General features: G+C 36.4%; 1 protein-coding gene across 1 annotated transcript in view; it reads left to right on the forward strand.

Moving 5' to 3' along the window:
• Positions 1 to 21,889, forward strand: part of LOC149146430 (uncharacterized) — a 103,263-nt gene extending 81,374 nt beyond the window's left edge. The window contains exons 4-8 of the mRNA XM_089452762.1: positions 2,213 to 4,084; positions 4,772 to 5,031; positions 5,113 to 5,271; positions 5,548 to 6,352; positions 21,657 to 21,889. Coding sequence (XP_089308888.1) covers positions 2,213 to 4,084; positions 4,772 to 5,031; positions 5,113 to 5,271; positions 5,548 to 6,352; positions 21,657 to 21,889 — 3,329 coding nt within the window. The remainder of the gene's footprint in view (positions 1 to 2,212; positions 4,085 to 4,771; positions 5,032 to 5,112; positions 5,272 to 5,547; positions 6,353 to 21,656) is intronic.
• The last annotated feature ends 1,733 nt before the right edge of the window (positions 21,890 to 23,622 follow it).

Genomic DNA, 23,622 nt, shown 5'->3' on the forward strand with positions numbered 1-23,622 from the left:
AACTTTGAATCTCTATTTACTGGAAATTGTTCATCCTCACCCTCCCCTTCATCAATTGTGCTCTCATAATCCTTAGGATTAGGAATATGTGGAAACTTTGATTTTTCCAATTCTTCATCCCCCCCTTCATCAGTGTTGCTCTCATAATCCTTAGGATTAGGAATATGTGGAAACTTTGATTCTGTAAATTCTTTGATGCAGGAGCATCTAGCTTGCCATGACCGGGTGAAGTCTCGCCAGGTTGGAAGGTTGACAAGTATCTGGAATGTTTTCTTTTATTTTCGAGTTTAGGAAGTCATAAGACAGATAGTCCGTTTATTTTATTTTAATTACTAAAAGATAAAGTTAAGTGTCGGTTAGGGTCATTATAAGTTTAATAGAAATAAAAGTCAGTTAGAAATTGATCTGTTAAATTAGGAAAGACAAAAAGAAACAAAATTGTCTACAAGCAGAACTTGTAAATAATAATTAAACAGTTGTTTAACAAACTATTTTCCGTTCAACTGACCGTGAGGGACAGTTCGAATTAACTGTAATTTCAACATATAAAAGAAGAGATGTAACACCAAGGCAGGGTTCTGCAATTTCACAAATATGAAATAAGAGAAACAGATCTATTTTCTAATCGTTTATCTGTATACAAATACTGTCTGTCTGCTGAATAACAAAACTTTCTTTCTTGCATAATGAATCAAAACTAACAGTGTTGACAACCAGAGGGAAGCCACAGTGAGGTTACAGTGTTTTTGTATTCTCAACAAATGAACAAACTATCAAGAAAATAAATGATTGTATAATTGCAAGCGGAATACGACGTGAAGTGACCCCGTTTACAGGAGTGTCACCATCAGAGGCTCGGGAACGAACAGAACCGCACATCAAATCAAAGAAGCAATCTACAGAGAAAGGTAATGCCTCAAGACCAAGAATTCCACGTAATTTCTGAGTAATGAAACCATAGCTCAACCAGTTCTCATTTAAGTCGACTCATATTTAATTACAATATATAATTGTTGACAAAACCCAAGTGCCGCGTCCAAGAATTGGACAAACCCTGGCCTAGGGTTTGGGAATAAAAACCCCAATGTTCCCATCGACAAACGACTGACGGAACAAGTGACCGAGACCAAGAATATACAGGGAATAGCAACAGCTCACGGCAACAACAACCGACCAGACAAAACTACAGAAAGTTAAGGAAGCTAGCGCGTGTTGACAAGCATTGGAGAACCAGAGCCTACCGGAGATTACGCTATCCTTTTGAGCATTAAAACCCGGAGAACCCACGAGCCCAGGTCGAACCATGACCTGCAAAAGCAACAGCGCAACGTCACTATCTGAGCATTACCATTAAATCATCGAAACAGCTGCAAACCAAAAGAGTTTGGGTGCTAGTTACCTGTGCAAGTGGACTGAGAAGCAGAGCCTAGCCGAACAACTGAAACGGAGACCAAAGGAGCAACCCTGGTTAATACGAATCTCAATAGGGAAATTTAAATTGAAGCAAGGAGGAAGAGTATACCTGTTGGAAGTCGCCGAAACCTGGTGATTTGTTACCGGACAGCCGAGAGCGATGAAAAGCAACACAACCGAGCATAAAACAGTTATTACAGGCATCCATTAACCACAACAGAGTGACCAAACCAGAACAGAAGTAACAACACGACAACGGTGACAGCACGACAAGAGCTGAATACAGGACCTAGTAAAGAACTCAAACTTCTTGACAATCTCAAGGCAAAGAACAGTCGAATGAAACCCGGAGACTTACCGTGGGCGTTAACCAGCAAGCGAGCTAGCAGAAGCGAGAAGGTATTACTCCATTGAAGTTGGGCGAACCCATAACCAGTTGCAGAGAATTTACAGTCGTAGAAAAGGCAAGACCACATTCAAACCCTCACAGCAGTCGAACACCAGAACCGAACCCTCTCGAATGAATACAGGACCGGGATATTTTGCCTACGAACGCGCGGAGGAACCAGGCCCAAGGCACATTGAGTGGAGTTAAATGCATTAGTAATTGCCCGCAGCTACAAACCAATACACATCACCAACTTTGCACGTGACCACCGGAAAAGAACCACCATATTGTGAGTCCGGCGACCGCCGACTAAGCCCAAGTCACATAGAGTTGCGGGACCGTGAGGTTGGGTTACATCAGAGTGGTATCAGAACATTAAGCTGACTGAGGATATGGAAGTAGGATGACAAGGTCATGGTCGAGGTGGCCAAGGTGGCAGAGGTGTTCGCAGATTGGCAGATGAAGGGTTAAGAGAGGAGGTCAGAATTCTTGCTGCCCGTTTGGAGGCAGTAGAAGCAGGTAGACGGAGAGATCCAGAGTTAGGCGATGCTAGTGAAGAGGAAGTAGAAGAGGCAGCAGATGGACCGGAAGGTGAATCCGCAGAAGTGAGATTGCTGAGATCTGTTTTATTAGCAAGCAGTAAACCTAAACCAGAACTCCCGACGTACGACGACAGCCTGTCTATCGAGGTTTTGCTAGATTGGATTAGCGAGATGGATAAGTACTTTGAGTGCGAGGAAGTCAGCGAAGATCGCAGAGTCAAGTTTGCGGCGACGAAACTGAAGGGACACGCAGCCCTATGGTGGGATAGTGTCCAAAATGAGAGGAGGAGATTGAATAAGGCGCCGATCAAAACCTGGTCAAGAATGGTGGCCAAGTTGAAGGGCAGATTTCTGCCAAGGGATTATCAGATTGCATTGCACAGGCAGGTGCAGAATCTGAGACAGAAAGGACTGACGGTTAAAGAGTACACGGAGGAGTTCTATCGAGTGAATTTGCGGGCAGGATACACGGAGGATACAGCAGAAAGAACAGCCAGGTATGTTAATGGGCTGAGGATGGACATTTTAGATGAAATAAGTATTTTATCTCCGAATAATACCGAGGAAGCATATCAGAGCACAATAAAGGCTGAGGAGAAAATTAATAGAAGGCAGAATGCCCGGAGAGGACGAGGGGCCAGCAGAGGAAAAGGCCAGTCCTATGGCAGGGGCCGAACTACTAATAGCAACGAGGAGGCTAGTAGTCCAAAAACTTCTGGAACAGCAGATAGAGGAGACAGTGCGAGAGGCGGCAGATCGTCCCAGCGCGGCAGAGGAAATGGCCGAGGCAGGGGGGCTGGTTATCAGTGCTATAGGTGTCATAAGTGGGGGCACCGCTCATTTGAGTGTCCGGAAGCAGAACCAACTAGACAGCGGGGTGCGTATGTGGCGCAACCAGATGAAGCAGCAGCACTCCCTCAGGAGGCGGAGAATGCTCCAGAGACGGGAGAAGCTTTGGTGCTGCATAAGGTGCTATTGAAACCAGTCAAGGAGAATACCGAACAGACACAGCGTAAGGCTCTGTTCAGGACGATCTGTAAGTCACGAGGTAAGTGTTGTAAACTAATAATTGACAGCGGAAGTACTGACAATTTAGTGTCCACAGAAATGGTGGAAAAGTTGGAATTGAAACGCTCAAAGCATCCCAATCCGTATAGAGTTTCATGGCTGCAAAAGGGCCATCAATTGCTGGTGGATGAACAGAGCGAAGTTGAGTTTCAGATAGGCAAATACAAGGACAAGGTTGTCTGTGACATCATGCCAATGGATGTCTGTCACATATTGTTGGGCAGACCTTGGCAATTTGATAGGAAAGTGACCCATGATGGAGTGACGAACTGTTACAAATTCATGAAGGATGGAATCAAGCATACACTTGTCCCTATCAAAGAAGAAGAAGGAGCACCTGAGGCAAGTGAAACCAGAGCATTGCTGGTGAGTGGGAAACAGTTTGTAAAACAGGTGGAGGACAGTAAGATAGGTTATGCGGTAGTAAGGAAAGCCAGGACAATCCTGCTACATACAGAAATATTGGATTTTCCCATAGAGATTCAACAAATGTTGGAGGAGTTTGCAGACATAGTTGTAGACGACTTGCCAGACAAGTTACCCCCCAAGCGAAGCATTAGTCATCACATTGACTTCATACCCGGAGCCAGCTTGCCGAATAAAGCGGCATACCGAATGAGCCCCAAGGATAATGAAGAAATCAGGAAGCAGGTGCAGGAGCTGTTGGACAAGGGTTTGATAAGGGAGAGCTTAAGCCCTTGTGCTGTTCCAACGGTTCTCGCTCCCAAGAAGGGAGGAGAGTGGCGGATGTGCACCGATTCAAGGGCCATCAATAAAATCACCATCCGGTACAGATTTCCACTGCCACAGATGGATGATATGATGGACTGTTTAAGTGGGGCAGCTTATTTTTCGAAGATAGATTTAAAAAGCGGGTACCATCAGATTCGGATACGAGAGGGTGATGAATGGAAGACAACCTTTAAGATGAATGAGGGGCTGTACGAATGGCTGGTTATGCCATTTGGGCTAAGCAATGCACCCAGTACGTTCATGAGGTTAATGAATGAGATGTTGAAGGAGTATATTGGGAAGTTCGTAATTGTTTACTTGGATGACATCCTTATTTTTAGCAGGACAAGAGAAGAACACCTACAGCATGTGCGTAAGGTACTGGAAAAACTGCAGCAGAACAAACTACTGATAAACTTAAAGAAATGTACTTTTCTGCAAAAGGAATTAATCTATTTGGGGTTTGTGGTAGCAGAAAATGAACTGAAGATGGATCCGGAGAAAGTGGCAGCAATAGTAAATTGGCCATCTCCGAAAAGTCTGTTTGAGGTACGTAGCTTTCATGGATTGGCAAGTTTTTATAGGAAGTTTATCAAGAATTTCAGCGAAATTTGTGCACCCATGCTAGATACCATCAAAAAGGCCAGCCAGCCTTTTCGGTGGACAGAAGCAGCAGAGCGAAGTTTCCAGTTGTTGAAGAAGAAGATTACTGAGAGGCCGATCTTGAGGCTACCAGATTTCCAGAAGTTGTTTCAGGTTCGCTGTGACGCTAGCGGGACAGCAATCGGGGCTGTGCTCAGTCAAGAAGACAAGCCTGTGGCATTCTTCAGCGAGAAGCTGAATGAGAGTAGGCAGAAATACTCTTCATATGATAAAGAGTTTTATGCTGTTGTACAGGCATTAAAGCACTGGAGGCATTATTTATTGGGAAATGAATTTGTGTTGTTCTCGGATAATTCTGCACTACAGTATGTAATGCAGCAGCACAAACTCAACCACAAACACGCCAAATGGGTAGAGTATTTACAGAGTTTCAATTTCGTACTAAAGCACATTAGCGGGCAAGCAAATAAGGTCACAGACGCATTGAGTAGGAAAGCTCTACTTCTGCAGGAAAGCACTGTACAGGTGTTGGGTTTTGAGCACTTACAAGATCTATACCAAACAAATACCGATTTTAAGGAGGCCTATGAGGCTTGCCAGAACCCTTTAGTGAGAGACAATAGTCCTTGGTTGGACTACAATCTGCAAGAAAAATTGTTGTTTAAGGGAGGACAGCTATGCATACCTCACTGCTCGATGAGGGAGAATATTATTCGTGAGAAGCATAGTGGAGGTTTGGCCGGACATTTCGGCATGAATAAGACCCTCAAGCAGCTTAGTCACTTTTATTTTTGGCCAAAGATGCGGCGAGATGTACAACGATTTGTGGCCAAATGCAAAGTGTGCCAATTGGCAAAGGGGCAGAGCCAGAACACAGGATTATATGCACCGTTACCTGTTCCAAGCAGACCGTGGGATTCAGTCAGTTTGGATTTCGTTTTAGGTCTGCCAAAGACACAACGAGGATATGATTCCGTAATGGTAGTGGTGGACAGGTTTTCAAAAATGGCACATTTTATACCTTGTCGAAAAACCAGTGACGCCACCCACGTGGCACACTTATTTTTCAATGAAATTGTCAGGTTACATGGATTACCTAAATCTATCCTTTCGGACAGGGACGTGAAGTTCACGGGACACTTTTGGCGTACCTTATGGAAGAAAATGGACACACAGCTAAACTACAGTTCTGCATATCATCCGCAAACCGACGGGCAGACAGAAGTTGTGAACAGGAGTTTGGGAAACCTGTTACGCAGTTTAGTCGGGGAGAATTCACGGATGTGGGACCGGGTGCTAGCACAGGCAGAGTTCGCCTATAACGACTCGCCTAACCGCAGCACAGGTTTCAGTCCCTTTCAGATCCTGTATGGCATGCATCCACGCGGAGTGCACGAACTGCGGGACCTTGGATTACAGGAAAGGCGAAGTGCAGACGGGGAAGATTTCGCTAACGCGATGAGGGATTTGCATGAACAGGTAAAGATGAAGTTACAGGACAACAGCATAAAGTACAAACAACATGCAGACTTAAAGAGAAGGGAAGCACAATTTGACGTGGGGGACGAAGTCCTCGCGCATTTACGCAAAGAGCGTTTCCCCAAAGGTACGTACAATAAATTAAAATATAAAAAGATAGGTCCCTGTAAGATTCTGCGAAAATTTTCAGCGAATGCCTACGAGATACAACTACTGCCCGGAATAGGCATTTCACCTATCTTCAACGTAGCAGACCTGTTTCCGTACACGGCTGACCCAGAGAGAAAGGAAGAAGATGGAACCACGCAACCTACGCGGCGTACCCAGGAAGACGAGGAGACTTGGAAGAGACAGATGCCTTACGTTCAACCTCCCGAGATCGAAAGCATTCTCGACACTCAGGTGGTTAAACGAACTCGGCGGAAAGAGTATATGCAGTACCTGGTCAAGTGGAAGAACCGTCCCATCGAGGACAGTTCATGGCTTGACGCCAGGCAGATTGAACAGACAGGAACTTCCGTTGAGAAGCTCATGGACCGGAGCCATGATTTCTTTTTGCCCCGGGAGCCTGATGCAGGAGCATCTAGCTCGCCATGACCGGGTGAAGTCTCGCCAGGTTGGAAGGTTGACAAGTATTTGGAATGTTTTCTTTTATTTTCGAGTTTAGGAAGTCATAAGACAGATAGTCTGTTTATTTTATTTTAATTACTAAAAGATAAAGTTAAGTGTCGGTTAGGGTCATTATAAGTTTAATAGAAATAAAAGTCAGTTAGAAATTGATCTGTTAAATTAGGAAAGACAAAAAGAAACAAAACTGTCTACAAGCAGAACTTGTAAATAATAATTAAACAGTTGTTTAACAAACTATTTTCCGTTCAACTGACCGTGAGGGACAGTTCGAATTAACTGTAATTTCAACATATAAAAGAAGAGATGTAACACCAAGGCAAGGTTCTGCAATTTCACAAATATGAAATAAGAGAAATAGATATATTTTCTAATCGTTTATCTGTATACAAATACTGTCTGTCTGCTGAATAACAAAACTTTCTTTCTTGCATAACGAATCAAAACTAACAGTGTTGACAACTAGAGGGAAGCCACGGTGAGGTTACAGTGTTTTTGTATTCTCAACAAATGAACAGACTATCAAGAAAATAACTGACTGTATAATTGCAAGCGGAATACGACATGAAGGGACCCCGTTTACAGGAGTGTCACCATCAGAGGCTCGGGAACGAACAGAACCGCACATCAAATCAAAGAAGCAATCTACAGAGAAAGGTAATGCCTCAAGACCAAGAATTCCACGTAATTTCTGAGTAATGAAACCATAGCTCAACCAGTTCTCATTTAAGTCGACTCATATTTAATTACAATATATAATTGTTGACAAAACCCAAGTGCCGCGTCCAAGAATTGGACAAACCCTGGCCTAGGGTTTGGGAATAAAAACCCCAACGTTCCCATCGAAAAACGACTGACGGAACAAGTGACCGAGACCAAGAATATACAGGGAATAGCAACAGCTCACGGCAACAACAACCGACCAGACAAAACTACAGAAAGTTAAGGAAGCTAGCGCGTGTTGACAAGCATTAGAGAACCAGAGCCTACCAGAGATTATGCTATCCTTTTGAGCATTAAAACCCAGAGAACCCATGAGCCTAGGTCGAACCATGACCTGCAAAAGCAACAACGCAACGTCACTGTCTGAGCATTACCATTAAATCATCGAAACCGCTGCAAACCAAAAGAGTTTGGGTGCTAGTTACCTACGCAAGTGGATCGAGAAGCAGAGCCTAGCCAAACAACTGAAACGAAGACCAAAGGAGCAACCCTGGTTAATACGAATCTCAATAGGGAAATTTAGATTGAAGCAAGGAGGAAGAGTATACCTGTTGGAAGTCGCCGAAACCTGGTGATGTAACAGCCCAAAATAAATATCTACTTAACTTTTCTAGTTAACATTAAATTTAAATCAGGGTGGCACTTACATAGCCAAATAAACATATAAGTAATAAACTAAATTCAACTAAGAATAATGCTTACCTGCGGTAGAAGTAGGCTTACCGCAACAAGGTTTTGGGGACGACTCTCCACCCAACCGTAGGCTCAATTGTGCAAGGATTTGCTACAACTGGCCACCCCCGAGCCCTCAATCAACGTACTACTGCCAGTGACTCCTATGTCTTAGAACACCATTCTCCCAAGAGAATGAAAGATAGAATCTCGGAAAGATGGAATGCAAGAATGCCTCTCATCTTCCTCACCATCTATTAAATAGAACAACATTGGAAGGGGAACCACATGCACACACTCCATGTGTCTACATGCAACTTTCTTTTGATTTTTTAGCTTTCTCGTTTTATTTCTTTACTTTTCTTTTGATTTTTTAGCTTTCTTGTTTTATTTCTATTTATTCTGATTTAGAGTTTTAGTATAGTTATTACTATTTTTATTTTTATTATTTTTATTTATTTTCTTGTATATTTTTAAATTCATTTATTATTTATGATTTATTATTTTTATTATTTATTATTAAGTGATTTATTATTTATTATTTATATTATTATTATTTATTTGTATTATTTATTACTTTTATTATTTATTATTTATTATTATATTATTATTTATTATGTATTATTAAGGGAAGGGATATTACATACTCTCCCCCTTTAAGGAACTTCGTCCCGAAGTTATGTTGAATTATGTATTATGTATTGTTTTTATTATTTATTATTTATTATTTTATTTACTTCCTGTTTCCAACACCCTCTGCTGAACTAGTATAACCGGTAGGCATCGAAAGTCCCCAACACCCCGGGAAATCTCAAGGAATCTCTGTCCTTTTCCCACTTTCGGCACCAAGCTAAGCCTGACCCGGTCTGTATCCTAGTCCAAGGCTGGCCCCAAGGCTCGCGCCTGACTCAGACCTCATCTGCCCCAAGGCAAGCATCCGGTCCGGTACTCAATGACCCCGGGCATCTGGCAAGGCTGGCCCACTCCCTCCACAACTACTAAGGCGCACAGCCCCAGGCATCGAAGTCTTATACAACCCTTCCAGACTTCGGCATCCCAATCCAATAACAGGCACCAAGCCTAGAACATCAGGCACTTGGCCTCCTCAAGATGGTCTCATAGCTCTTCAAGAGCTATCCATCAAGAGCTATACACAAGACAAAAGAATCACTGGCATATGTAGTGTTGATTGAGTTTGTCCCCAGCCCATATGATGTTACTTATTCTCCCTCGTGCGTATGGGCTCACACGAGATCATCAAATAAACCGGCCCTCTCGGCCCATCATCATACTTCAACATGCAACCAATGCATTAGATATACCATCATAGTATCATAGAAATTGCATTCATCATAGTTAATCGCAAATACATGCTTCATCTCATGAAATACTATCATAAGTTATAACATCAACATCACGTACCTATTCATCATGTAGTAAATGAATATGTTAATATACCTTGTCATAACATCATAATCATAAGGATACAACATCGCTATAAGAACCACATGTGCATCATTATTCCTTTACCATTATACTCACATCTTAACAGTTAATTAAACTAAACGGAAATCATAGTGTATGTATCATAAAGTTTAAACAATAAAACATGATTCAGATTCCCCATAAAAGTATCTGTTTTAGCTAAGGAGCACTATTCACCACACATTTTAATCAAGTAAATAAGGAAAGTCTTGAAAAATAACAGCTGCATCCTCTCAGGTAGCTGATGAAAAGCAACACAACCGAGCATAAAACAGTTATTACAGGCATCCATTAACCACAGCAGAGTGACCAAACCAGAACAGAAGTAACAGCACGACAAGATCTGAATAAAGGACCTAGTAAAGAACTCAAACTTCTTGACAATCTCAAGGCAAAGAATAGTCGAATGAAACCCAGAGACTTACCGTGGGCGTTAACCAGCAAGCGAGCTAGCAGAAGCGAGAAGGTATTACTCCATTGAAGTTGGGCGAACCCATAACCAGTTGCAGAGAATTTACAGTCGTAGAAAAGGCAAGACCACATTCAAACCCTCACAGCAGTCGAACACCAGAACTGAACCCTCTCGAATGAATACAGGACCGGGATATTTTGCCTAAGAATGCGCGGAGGAGCCAGGCCCGAGGCACATTGAGTGGAGTTAAATGCGGCAGTAATTGCCCGCAGCTACAAACCAATACACATCACCAACTTTGCACGTGACCACCGGAAAAGAACCACCATATTGTGAGTCCGGCGACCGCCGACTAAGCCCAAGTCACATAGAGTTGCGGGACCGTGAGGTTGGGTTACATCATTCTTCATCCCCCCCCCCCCTTCATCTGTGTTGCTCTCATAATCCTTAGGATTAGGAATATGTGGAAACTTTGACTCTGCAAATTCTTCATCCCCCCCTTCATCAGTGTTGCTCTCATAATCCTTAGGATTAGGAATATGTGGAAACTTTGACTCTGCAAATTCTTCATCCCCCCCTTCATCAGTGGTGCTCTCATAATCCTTAGGATTAGGAGGAAGTGGAAACTTTGACTTTGCAAATTCTTTATCCCCCCCTTCATCAGTGGTGCTCTCATAATCCTTATGATTAGGAGGAAGTGGAAACTTTGACTCGGGAAATTCTTCATCACCCCCTTCATCAGTGCTGCTCTCATAATCCTTAGGATTAGGACTATGTGGAAACTTTGATTCTGGAAATTCTTCATCCCCCCCTTCATCAGTGGTGCTCTCATAATCCTTAGGATTAGGAGGAAGTGGAAAAATTGACTCTCTATTCACAGGAAATTCTTTTTGCTGCCCTTCATCAATGTTGCTCTCATCATCCTTAGGATTAAGACCAAGTGGAAAATTTGTCTCTCTATTCATAGTGAAAGAATTCCTATTACATTCATCAAAATGAATAGAGTTGTTGCATGACAAAGATGTCGATGCTGAAGAAAGAAAAACTTCACTATCAAAAGAATCCATGACCTTCAACCAGAAGATGTCGAATGATACAAATGCACTCTCTCCAAATGACAATATATAACTTAGAGATTGAGAATTTCCCTCTAAATTTCCCCCCCAAAATTTTTCGCCGAAAAATTTCCCTCCAAAGTTTGCCCCAAAAAACTTTCGCTGAACATTTTCCCTCCAAAATTTTATTTTTAAATATTTCCCTCCAAAATTTTCATCTATAATTTACTTGAAAACATATTACTAAAATTTTGGTTTTGGAAAATTTCACCCTAGTATTTATTCAAAATATTGATAGAAACTCAAAATACTTTTTCTATTTAAATTATTTAACATCGACTATGTGAGTAAATTAATTTTTATAACTAATAAAAAAACAATATCCCGTAATGAATGAAAACTAACCTAAAGTTATAATATTAAATATAAATTATTTTATTTTAATTTTAAGTTTAATCCCACATTCAAGAAACGATAAATCATTCCCACAATCATCACTATAAAATAAAATTCATCGTTCCTATTCATCACATCACATCAAGTTAAAAAATTTGGAGCAATTTTGTGGACGCTGCATTCTCATAGATAGCACATTCAATGAGAGTTTTACATAGATAGCACATTCAATGGGAGTTTGCATTCTCATAGATAACACATTCTCATAGATAGCACATGCAATGGGAGTTTTACATAGATAACACATTCAATGGGAGTTTGCATTCTCATAGATAACACATTCTCATAGTTAGCACATGCAATGGGAGTTTTACATAGATAGCACATTTAATGGGAGTTTTACATTCAACGAGGGTTTTACGGGTTAATTGTAGGATTTTTAGGAGAAAAATTAGCAATTTTTTTAAATTTTTAGGCTTCTGAGAAGAAAAATGGGTGTTAATTTTATTTTTTTGCTATTTTATTTTTTCGTTTTTTTTGTTTTTTTTTTGTTTTTTTTTTAATTTCGTTTGGGGAGTATTAAAATAATTGCATGGAAACAAACAAAAATACATTTAATTTTTTTGTTATATATTTGTAATTTGTAATTTTTTTAATTAAAACTATATTTATTAAACACTATTAATAAAATTTATTTATTTTTCTTATTTTGTTTGTTATTTTTTATTTTTTTAATTAAAATATATATGATTGAAAATATTAGAAAATTTTAATTAAAATTTAATTTAAAAAACAAATATCTAGAGTTTTGTTTTTATTTTTCTTTTATGTAAATTTATTTCTTATCTGTTTTTTACTTATCAAAAAATAATTTAAAAAAAATAAAATTAATAATTTTTTTGTTTATTATTTAATATTATTAAAAAACAATTTAGTGATTTGTTGGTTTGTTTTTTTGTTTTTTAACTTAAAATTATAATGTTATTTTTATAACTATTTTTTAATTGTTGTTTTAATTTTTTTTTAATCTAAAAGTTTTTTTTTTTTTTTTAATTAATTGTTTTATTTTTATGTTTTTATTTAAAATTAAAATTTTGATTTTGTAATTATTTTATTTTATTTTATTTTATTATAATTATAATTTAAAAAAATAAAATAAAATTATTTTAATTTGTTTTTTTATTTAAAATGGTATTTTTATTTTATAATTTTAATTTTATAGTTTTGTTTTTTATTTTAATTTTTAATTTATTAAAAATTATAATAAAAATGTTATTATTGTTTTTTTAATTTTTGTTTTAAATTATAATTTTTTTTTTTTTTTAATTTATTTAAATATTAATACAATACTGACTTTTCTAGCCTTTTACAATGTCAAAATTATAGTGAGCTCGAGAGGCTTCTCTCCAAGCTTTTTGAGCATAGGAATAAAATCTTAGATCAAAATAAATAATTTGTTTCTTTAGGTCCGATAAACCAATGTTTGGTCTCAGCAGAGGTTAACCATCATCATCATCATCAATAAATATTTTTTGTTATTAAATTATTTTTTAGAAAGAAAAAAATATTTATTTGTTTTAGTTTTTCGTTTAAAAATAAAAATAAAAAGTATTTATTCGTTTTAAAAAAATAAAGAATAAAAAATAAAAAATTGTTTGTCGGCCTGCCCTCTCGCTGCTCCCCTCTGCCCGCCCGGGCCCCCGGCCAGCAGCGAAAGAGCAAGCCCGACAATTTTTATTTTTATTTTTTAAAGATTTTTTAATAAAAATTTATATTAATAAAAAAATTAATTATTAACAAATTAATTTAATAAAAAAAACTTAATTATTAACAAATTAATTTAATAAAAACACTTAATTATTAAAAAACTAAAAACAAAAACGATTAATATTTTTTAAAATTTATTTACGTTTTTTTTTCGACTTATATAATATGTTTAAAAATAAAATAAAATTATATATATATATATATTTTTAAAATTAATATATTACGTTTAAAAAAATTAAAATTGAAATTTATTTTTGTTTTATTTATTAATATAATATGTTTTAAAAAAATCATTTTTTTAATTAATATAATATGTTAAAAAAATTCAATTTTTTTTTTAATTAATATAATCTGTTTAAAAATAAAAAATAAAACTAAAATTGAAATTTCAATAAAATGGTGGTGGTGGTGGTGGTGGTGGTTAACATCTGTTGAGACCAAACTTTGGTCTATTGGACCTAAAGAAACGAATTATTTAGTTTGATTTAAGATTTTATTCCTATACTCAAAAAGCTTGGAGAGAAGCCTCCCAAGCTCACTGTAATTTTGACAATGTAAAAGGCTAGGAAGGTCAGTATTGCAACAAAGATTTTGAAACTGAGATCTAATGTGGTTGTATGTGGGGCACTCTAAGAAGAAGTGATTTTCATCATTGATGTTCGTATTCTCACAGAGATGGCAGAACCTTTCCATCCATGGTGTTTTAGGAACTGCCCAACGACTCGTTTCACTATGGAGCTCATGAGAGTTCGTTCTAATCTTGGCTATATTAATTTTCTTTTTTGAGCTAGTTAAAACAGAGAGACACTTTTGATCTTCTAGGGTGGGGTTGATGACCTCCTTATAATATCTTAATTTTCTTTTAGTTGCTAAATCTTTCTCACACCACATTTTTTCTTTGAACTTAGAAGTAACAATAATTTTAATGTTATTAATGTTTGGCAATGCAACATTCTCGTCGATCTCCCAATGGTCTAACTAGGCCCTCGTGTCTTTATACCAACCTCGTTTGAGCCTTAGGTGGTTTTGGCTGGAATTTAAAGCTAGCTTAGGAAGTCTATGGTCTCGTATGTTATTGAGTTTGTGCTTGTACAACAGAAGCCTAGTCATAGCTAGGCTCTCGATAGGGGAAAGACCCACTTCTATAAGGAGAATAGGATAGGGTGTGTTGCTTTTAATTTTGAGGTTATACCTTATAAAACGCTTTTGGATTTGCTCAATCTTTCTCTATGATTCTTTAGAGATGCTACAACCCAAAACCTCACATCCATATAAGATAACCGGAGTGACTAAAGTTTCAAAGAGGAACTTCTTTCTATCCCACATTACAAGGTTTTCTGTTTTACAATTATTTTCGAGACCAAAATAAGCTTTCCATCCCCCATTAATCCTTTTCTCAATGCTATAGTTCCAATTGAGCTTGTGATGAATAGCAATTCCTAGGTACTTGTAGGAAGACACTTCCTCCAAGGTACTATTGTCATACATAAAATTAGTGTAAGTGTCCTTGGATTTGATAATCATAACTTTTGTTTTTTCAATGTTAACAATCATACCCATGGTACAGTAGAAATCCTTAAGAAGTATAAGTTGCTTATCAAGATCAGATGGGCACCTTGCGAGAAGAACAATATCGTCAGCGTAGAGAAGAAGGATGATGACTATCTTAGCTAAGATCATGCCAACACATCCTGCTTCCTCTAAACAACCTTCTAGCTTGTCGATGTAAATGCTAAATAGGGTAGGGGAGAGGGGGAAACCTTGTTTAACTCTGATATTACACTTAATATCTTTCGACCACCCCTCATTGATCTTTAACTTGGTAATTTCATTGTCGTATAACCTTATAGCGGCAACTCTCAACTCAAAAGGAACCTTTAGCTCTTCTAATCTGTTCCAAAGGTTGTTTCAAGGAACCGTATCGAAATCCTTTCTAAAGTCCACAAAGCAACAAAAGAGATTGGATTTATCATTGCAACATTCCTCCACAATGATCTTAAGTGTAATGAGGTGGTCTGTTGTTGAGTGCTGCTTTCTAAAACCCGCTTGGCCTTTAGCCCACTTACTTTCACTTTCAAACCATATGCTCAACTTCCTTTCCAAAATAATACCATATAACTTGGCTAGGAGAGGGTTGATCATAATTGTCCGATAATTGGAGGGGTTATTTGTATCCCCACTTTTAAAAATAGGGATAATGAGGCTTTGAGTCCATGGTTTAGGGAACCCTTGCTTGACCGCTTGATTGAAAATCTTGTGAATGTGGGGGAATGAGGATAAGACCTCCAATTTTTAAAATTTCCACTTGGTAACCTTCAATGTCCTTAGCTTTCCCATTAGCCAAGCGATTAACCCCAAAATCAATGTCTTCTAATGAGAAAACTTCTTTCGTTGTGAGCAGGGTTTCAAAATTATCCATGACATTTGGAGATTCATAAAGCTTTTTAAGATAGGAATTTGAGTCATGTAAAGCAATTTTATTATTATCTTTAGTTTTCCTAGTTGGAATCTACCTCCAGAGTTTCTTAGGAGCTACCTTAGAGAGGTGTAAGAGATTCTCTTGTCTTTTACGAATATACTGCCTTTTTTTTCTTTTAGTTAGGGCTTTGTATATTTTTATCTTACCAATTTTAAGAGATTAGTCAACAACTTCCTTAATTTCTCTCCTCGCACTTTTACAATCTCTGTCATACCATGGGTTGGTTTTGCTATTTCTTTTATTACTTGAAACTTCAATTGAGAACTTGTTAATAGAATATGAGAGGGTTGTAGTAAAATTATGATAGAGATCTTCTATGTTGTATATACTAGATAAAGGAAGCAAATTAGTTTTTAATTCATTTAGAAAGAGATCTTTTTTATTGCTATCAAAGATTAACTTCTTTTGACTACAAGGATTATCTTCTATGGGATCTCTATGCATAACAAAATTGAGAGTTATAAGTAAAGGCCTATGATCAGAGTTAGGCTCATGGTTGTTTAAGATGTCAAAATTTGTTATTTCGTTGTATAGAGGGAGATCAGAGATAACATAGTCTACCACGCTACTACCAAGCCCATGGATGCAGGTCATATGGCTAGAATTGGGCCACTTCTTTAGACCGTTGCAAATTATGAGATCCTGAGCACTACAAAGCTTGACTAGCTCCGACCTAAACAAATTCTCCCTAAGGTCTTCAGAGCTCCTTTTGTACTGGCTAGCCAGAGGAAGGTCTTCGTCTAACCAAAGAGGATTAGGGTTGGAATGATTGCTTAAAAGAATAGCTTGGTTGCTTGAAGTTTGAGCATTAAACTCACCCATTAAAAGGATATTGCCTTCATTCCTTAGGCTAGAAATATCATTCTCTAAACCATTGTAAGGACTATTTTTATCTAGATTCTTTTTCTTATAGAAGTTAGAATTGACGGGTGGGGGGGGAATAACAGATTGCTATGTAGGTCTTTTTATCATAAATGTCAGTAAATTATATCCAACTATATTGGTTGTAAGGGTCGTTTTTATAAATCCTAGGATGGGGAGAGATGTTCTTCTTAATGTAACAAGTTATACCCCTAGTGCCTCTACGGGAGGATCGCTTATTACAGGTAGACCATAATGCAAAGCCATCTATGTTAGGGACCTTAGGTTCTCTCCCAAGTTTCAATAAGAAAAATAATATCAACATCATTCGAGATCCAACTTAGCTTGGGGCCTTTGTTCCATGGAAAGCCCCGATAGTTCCAAGAAAGAATCCAGAGCATGTTGAATTGCTATTTATTATTATCTTTTTGGTTTCTATATCGAATAACGGTTTTTCTATTTCTAATTATTGCCCATTTTCCTTCCTTCCTAGCTTCCTTTACCTTTTGAACTTCCTTTCTCAATTCTATTTGATCTTCTGGAATGAGATCTTCATTTATAAATATTCTTGTTCCTTTTAGACTTGAGGTTTTACTAAGTATGTCATACTTATGGTCAGTAGAGCTCACCTTTATTCAGATCAACCTTCCTTTATTCTCAGTTAGTTTCCCCAACCTTGTTGCTTTTGTGAGACATGTTGTTTCAATTTGTAATCCGTTATGTAATTCTATTTGGGCTATGACTAAAGTATCCTTGTCTACCTGCTCTTTCAAACCGAAGATTATAAGGTTCAAGGCCCTTTTGTTACGCTCATGGTCTAATTCTTTGAATTTTTTCATTTCATCTTTAATTGGTTTGATATCTAATTTACCTGCCACACTATTTAGAGTGAGGCGGTTATTAACTTTTTCTTCTAGCTCTTTAATCATGTCCTTCATTTTAAGACTCTCTAAAGTATGAACATCTAATTGTTGGGATATTTGGTTCATATCTTGGTTTTGTTTTTCTATAACCTGCAACCTAGTCTCGATTGCCTCCATCTTATTCTCCAATAATTTTGTTTTATTCTCTATTTTGTTTTTGGACGTTGTCTTCAAGAGATGTGAATTTATTTTCCAGCATGGCTGCTAACTCTATTTGTAGCTTGACTTCTCTTTCTTCTCTACGTTTCTCTAAAGACTCTATATACTCATAGAGGCTTTGTAGAGTAACTGTGCTAGGTCTACCTTTGGTAATCTTTGGTAATTGTGATGAATTATTCATACTTGAAAATATGTGAGCAGATATGTATTAGAAAAATATAAGGAATGTGTATCAGCAAGCCAAACTGCAAACGCACGTGCCCTAGGTTAATTTTCTATTACCGCAGAGAGATGGTGAATTTTCACCAGAGAAAGATTGTAAATTATGACCACAGAGATTGTAAATTATTACCGCAGAGAGATCGTAAATTATTATAAAGTTTTAAAATAATTTCATTAATAAATTTTAAAATAATAAAAAAACATTTATATATAAAAAATTTAGGAGTTGTCTTTAGTGCGACTTTTTGGAAGCTTTTCCAGTGGGTTTTTCCGGTTAAATTTCTCTAAAATCCAACAACGATTCACTAGAATCACAAGCTTGATGGTAATCCTTGCATAATCAAAGTGTCATAGGTGTTTTTCAGGGTGCTGAATCCAAATATGCAATTAAAATACCAATTTAAATAACACAAATCAAGATTTCACCTCAAATTTTTCCACCGGATTCCAGCACCGGAAAGTCCAAAAAGTCGCACTAAAGACAACTCCAAATTTTAATACAATTTTATTAATACATTTTTTGTAAAATTTAAATATAATAAAAAAATTATATATAAATTATATATGTGTGTGCGTGTGTGTGTGTTGTGATGATGATGGTGGTGGTGGTGGTTAACGTCCACTGAGACCAAACTTTGGTCTATCGGACCTAAAGAAATGAATTATTTAGTTTGATTTAAGATTTTATTCCTATGCTTAAAAAGCTTGGAGAGAAGCCTCCCGAGCTCACTGTAATTTTGACAACGTAAAAGGAGAGGAAGGTCAGTATTGCAACAAAGATTTTGAAACTGAGATCTAATGTGGTTGTACGCGGGGCACTCTAAGAGGAAGTGATTTTCATCCTCGATGTTCGTATTCTCACAGAGATGGCAGAACCTTTCCATCCATGGTGTTTTAGGAACTGCCCAACAACCCGTTTCACTATGGAGCTCATGAGAGTTCGTTCTAATCTTGGTGTATTAATTTTCTTCTTTGAGCTAGTTAAAACAGAGAGATACTTTTGATTTTCTAGGGTGGGGTTGATGACCTCCTTATAATATATTAATTTTCTTTTAGTTGCTAAATCTTTCTCACACCACATTTTTTCTTTGAACTTAGAAGTAACAATATTTTAATGTTATTAATGTTTTGCAATGCAACATTCTCGTTGATCTCCCAATGGTTTAACCAGGCCCTGGTGTATTTATACCAACCTCATTTGTGTTAGAAAAATGATATATTACATAGAAATGGAACACATAGAATATTGCATAAATATAAACACAGAAAACACATAAAACCAGAGAGACATAGATATTCACCCAGTTTGGGCTACATCCAACCTAAACAACCAGTCCTTCCTTTCTATTATTCAGCAAAATGAAGAGACACAACCTGCAGCAGATCTGCTATAACATCCTCTATTTTCTCTCACAGTCTCACCTCTCTGTTTCTCGCTCGGAGAATACACATCTATTACACAGCCTCAATACAATGCCCTCATATAAAGAGAGGGGTTGCCTTCTAGGGCAAAAAACCCTAAACTAAACATAAGTTTTACCATCAGATCATCCGCCTAATGAACGACCCAGATTGACTAGAAATTACTCTACTTTTACAAGGAAATTTTACATTTGTTTTTAGCTTCGGGGCGCTGCCCCCGAAACCCCCGCCGGGGACTGCTGGCCCCCGGACCCCCCAGAACCCCCACGAGGGAGTGGAGGGGGGGGACAAGTCCCCCCGCCCCCCCCGCCCCATCCCCCCCCCCGCATGGAGGGGTGTACAAACTCCCTAGAGTATATATCCAGCTGAAACAAAGACCTCTAAATAATCATGCTCCACACCCCCAACAGTTTGAGCCTTAGGTGGTTTTGGCTGGAATTTAAAGCTAGCTTAGGAAGTTTATGGTCTCCTATGTTATTGAGTTTGTGCTTGTACAACAGAAGCCTAGTCATAGCTAGGCTCTCGATATGGGAAAGACCCACTTCTATAAGGAGAATAGGATAGGGTGTGTTGCTTTTAATTTTGAGGTTATACATTATAAAACGCTTATGGATTTGCTCAATCTTTCTCTAAGATTCTCTAGAGATGCTACAACCCCAAACCTCACATCCATATAAGATAACGAGAGTGACTAAATTTTCAAAGAGGAACTTCTTTCTATCCCACATTACGAGGTTTGTTGTTTTACAATTATTTTCAAGACCAAAATAAGCTTTCCATCCCCCATTAATCCTTTTCTCAATGTTATAGTTCGAGTTGAGCTTGTGATGAATATAAATTCCTGGGTACTTGTATATTATTTTGATTTTATTATTTTTTAATTGAATATCTAATAAATTTTTATTTTTTATTTTAATATATAATTTATTAAATTTTAATAATTTAAAATTTCTTAATGAATTTTTTTTCGAAAAAAATCACATTGAGAATATTTGGTCGACGCGTTTCAAACCAGCCAATGTGGTTGAATTTAATAATTTAAAATTTAATATATAATTTGTTTTTATATATAAAATTTGTTGATTTAATATTTGAAAATTTAATATATATATATATATATATATATATATATATAAATTTTCAAATATTAAATCAACAAATAAATATATATATATATATATATATATATATATGTGGGGTTTTTTTTTTTATTTTAATAATTTAAAATTTAGTATGTAATTATATTTTTATAAAAATGTAGATATAAATCATATAAGGATTTTTTATTTTTTTTCAAAAATATATAAATAAATTTTGCATACAATAATTTCTTTATAAATTTGTAGATATAAATTATATATATATTTTTAAAAATTATATATAAATTAATTTATTTTTATATTTAAATAACAATTATAGTGTGAATTTATTTATTTATTTTAAGTAATATGTATGGTTTTTTTATTAACATATATATATATATATATATATATATATTTGTTTTTCAGGAAGATGGCATCAAGGAAGGTCTTTGTGAATATGTCTGGAACAAAGGCAACAATTCCATCATCTAAAGTTGTAGGTGGACACGTTTTGAAGACTGTCGAACATACCAGAAGTAAAAGTCGACCAACTGGCCCATCAAGTGCACCAAAGATTGTTTTTGAATGGATGAATTCACGAGAAATAAATAAAACAAATTATACATGGCATGTTCAAGATGTTGAATCTGATGATATTACACATCTCTATCTATACTATGGTATGATTTATTTGGGTGAACCGTATGAGGTGATAGGCAGAGTACGAGACATATGTTTGGTGCCGAATTCAAACACTGTTTATGTTCTTGCAAAATTGCCCAAGTCACATGAAAATGTTAGATATCGTCTCGAAAAGTACAAGTATGACACAAATCAAGAATCTACACCATTGTGTGAAGAAATCTCATCCAACATTTCAAATAACATTGTAAGTATGCTTATTTATATTTATGCGTAATGTATTATTGTAATGATCATTAAATTTTTTATAAATGATTGATCATTGACATATTTTATTTTCTTTGATAGGATTTTGTTGAGAGTCTTTCAATGATGCTAGAGGGTATTTATTATATGGAACCAAATATTATGAATGTCATCAACAATTTCCATATAGAGTTAGAACAAGAAAAGAGAATGAGGCAAAGATCAACAATCCATAACACTACAATGACCTACATGCAGGGGATCAACAAAGAATCCATATGGCAGGTCAATCTAACAAAGGTAAACATGTTTCTTTTGAAGAAGTGGCAATTGTAGCTCATGCAGAAGCTCAAAAATATGTTTCCATTAGTGAGGAGGAGGTTAGAACTGTTGTACAAAAGGAGAAAAGAGATAAAACACCGGAAAGAAAAATGCCCATGGATGTCACTCTTCCATTTGATGATGAGGAGGCTTTTTATGTAGAAGAATAAATGTTAATTAGGAAGAAGAAGAAATAAAAAGTTGGCGAATATGTTAAAATCATAAGCAACAATCAAGAACAAAGTGAAAGTTCTAAAGGCAACAAAGAAATCATAACACCAGGTGCTGATTTAGAGGATGGCATTATGAAAACAAAACAAAATGTCATTCAAAATCACATGAGGAAGAATAAATTAATTAATGGTGGCAAAATATTTGAGCTTAATGTCACCCAATTCTATAGGCCAGATGAAGGACAATCTCAATATCAAATTAGAAAGGCACATCACTTACATGTCCATAATTTGAAAACATTGTTCAGGTACAATCCATATGCACATGTGGTGCCTTATGTGATTCTTGTTGATCCAAATCAAGTTCCCAATAAGGAAGCATTTGATAGGACACGTTGTTTTGACTACAAATATTATGTAATTGGAGGGAACCATTCAGCAGAGGCCAAAATATAATTGATCGAGGAATATCTTGGAAACTATCTTTTTGAAACAATGAAATGCATCATTTATGTTGGTTTAACAGAAACAGAGGCAACGTTATTGACATGAGATCATAATGCAGATAATGAGTATATAATGTCTATGACTTTCGTTCAAAGGGTCAAATTTATTCATAATGAACTTTTAGAAAAATGTGGTGGGGATAAGCTTAATGTCAGTTTAAGATTTCAGAAGGAATGTTGTATGGAAACATGTTATCAAATTGAGGATAGAATCCAATCAAAAGGTGGCAAAGTAAATTCAGAACGGGCATAGATAACATTTTCCAGTTGGCATTTAGAACATGGGAGATATGGGAATTGATAGATGACATTTTCAAATTGTGGGAGAATATTGGCATAAAAAATCAGAAGGTTAAAAGGTCTAAACTCATAATATGTACCAATAGTAAGACAAGTCCTGAAATGAATCAACTTCCAGATGATATGACTATCACACCTTGGAGAAAAATGCAAGGTGTGAAAGATGAAAAATTAGTCAAATCAATATCATGTCGTGTGAAGTCAGGTGAATTGTCATTGGAGTAAATGTGCTCAGAATATCAAAACTAAGTTTGTTGAATTACTTTTACTTTTTTCTTGCACTATAATTTTCTTTTAAATATAACATATTGTTGTTGGTATTATTTGTTATACATATCATTATATTAACAATTTTTACTTTATTTATTCAATCATAAGATTTATATGAAAATACAAGAACATATGATTAAAATGTTGAATGAAGAGAGTTGGAATGATGTTGTACTCAACTACCCAGAATCAAGTTCTACAACAACACTTAAAGATTTTTATCTTGCATTAAAAAAGATATGTTAATTTTTACATTCATTTTATTCATATAGTTTTTTATTTTATTATATTACTTATACTTATATTTATTTATTTCATTAAAGATGTCGAAGAAGGATGCGAATGGAGTACCAAATACTTTCAAAAGTTTCATTGAAAAAATTAAGTTGGAAAGGCTGAGAAAACAACGTCTTAGGAATGTTGAACTTGATCATACTCTTACTCATTTCATTTGGAATGGGCTGGCGACTATCCAATATCAAATAATATAAGGTGACTGTGAAGACATTGCAAAACTCATACCTAAAAGGGAATATGCCCTGGTTATTGCAGACATTCCTCATGGTTTCAGTTTCCCAAAGATTGAATATGATAGTGAACCTTACACTTGTCAAGCTTTTAATAAAGTGGTTGCGTGCTTTCAAGGAGTCACAA

Source organism: Pinus tabuliformis, chromosome X (genome assembly GCF_031772625.1).
Source record: "Pinus tabuliformis cultivar Carrire ecotype Pingquan chromosome X, CPIR1, whole genome shotgun sequence".
In the NCBI taxonomy this organism is placed as follows: Eukaryota; Viridiplantae; Streptophyta; class Pinopsida; order Pinales; family Pinaceae; genus Pinus; species Pinus tabuliformis.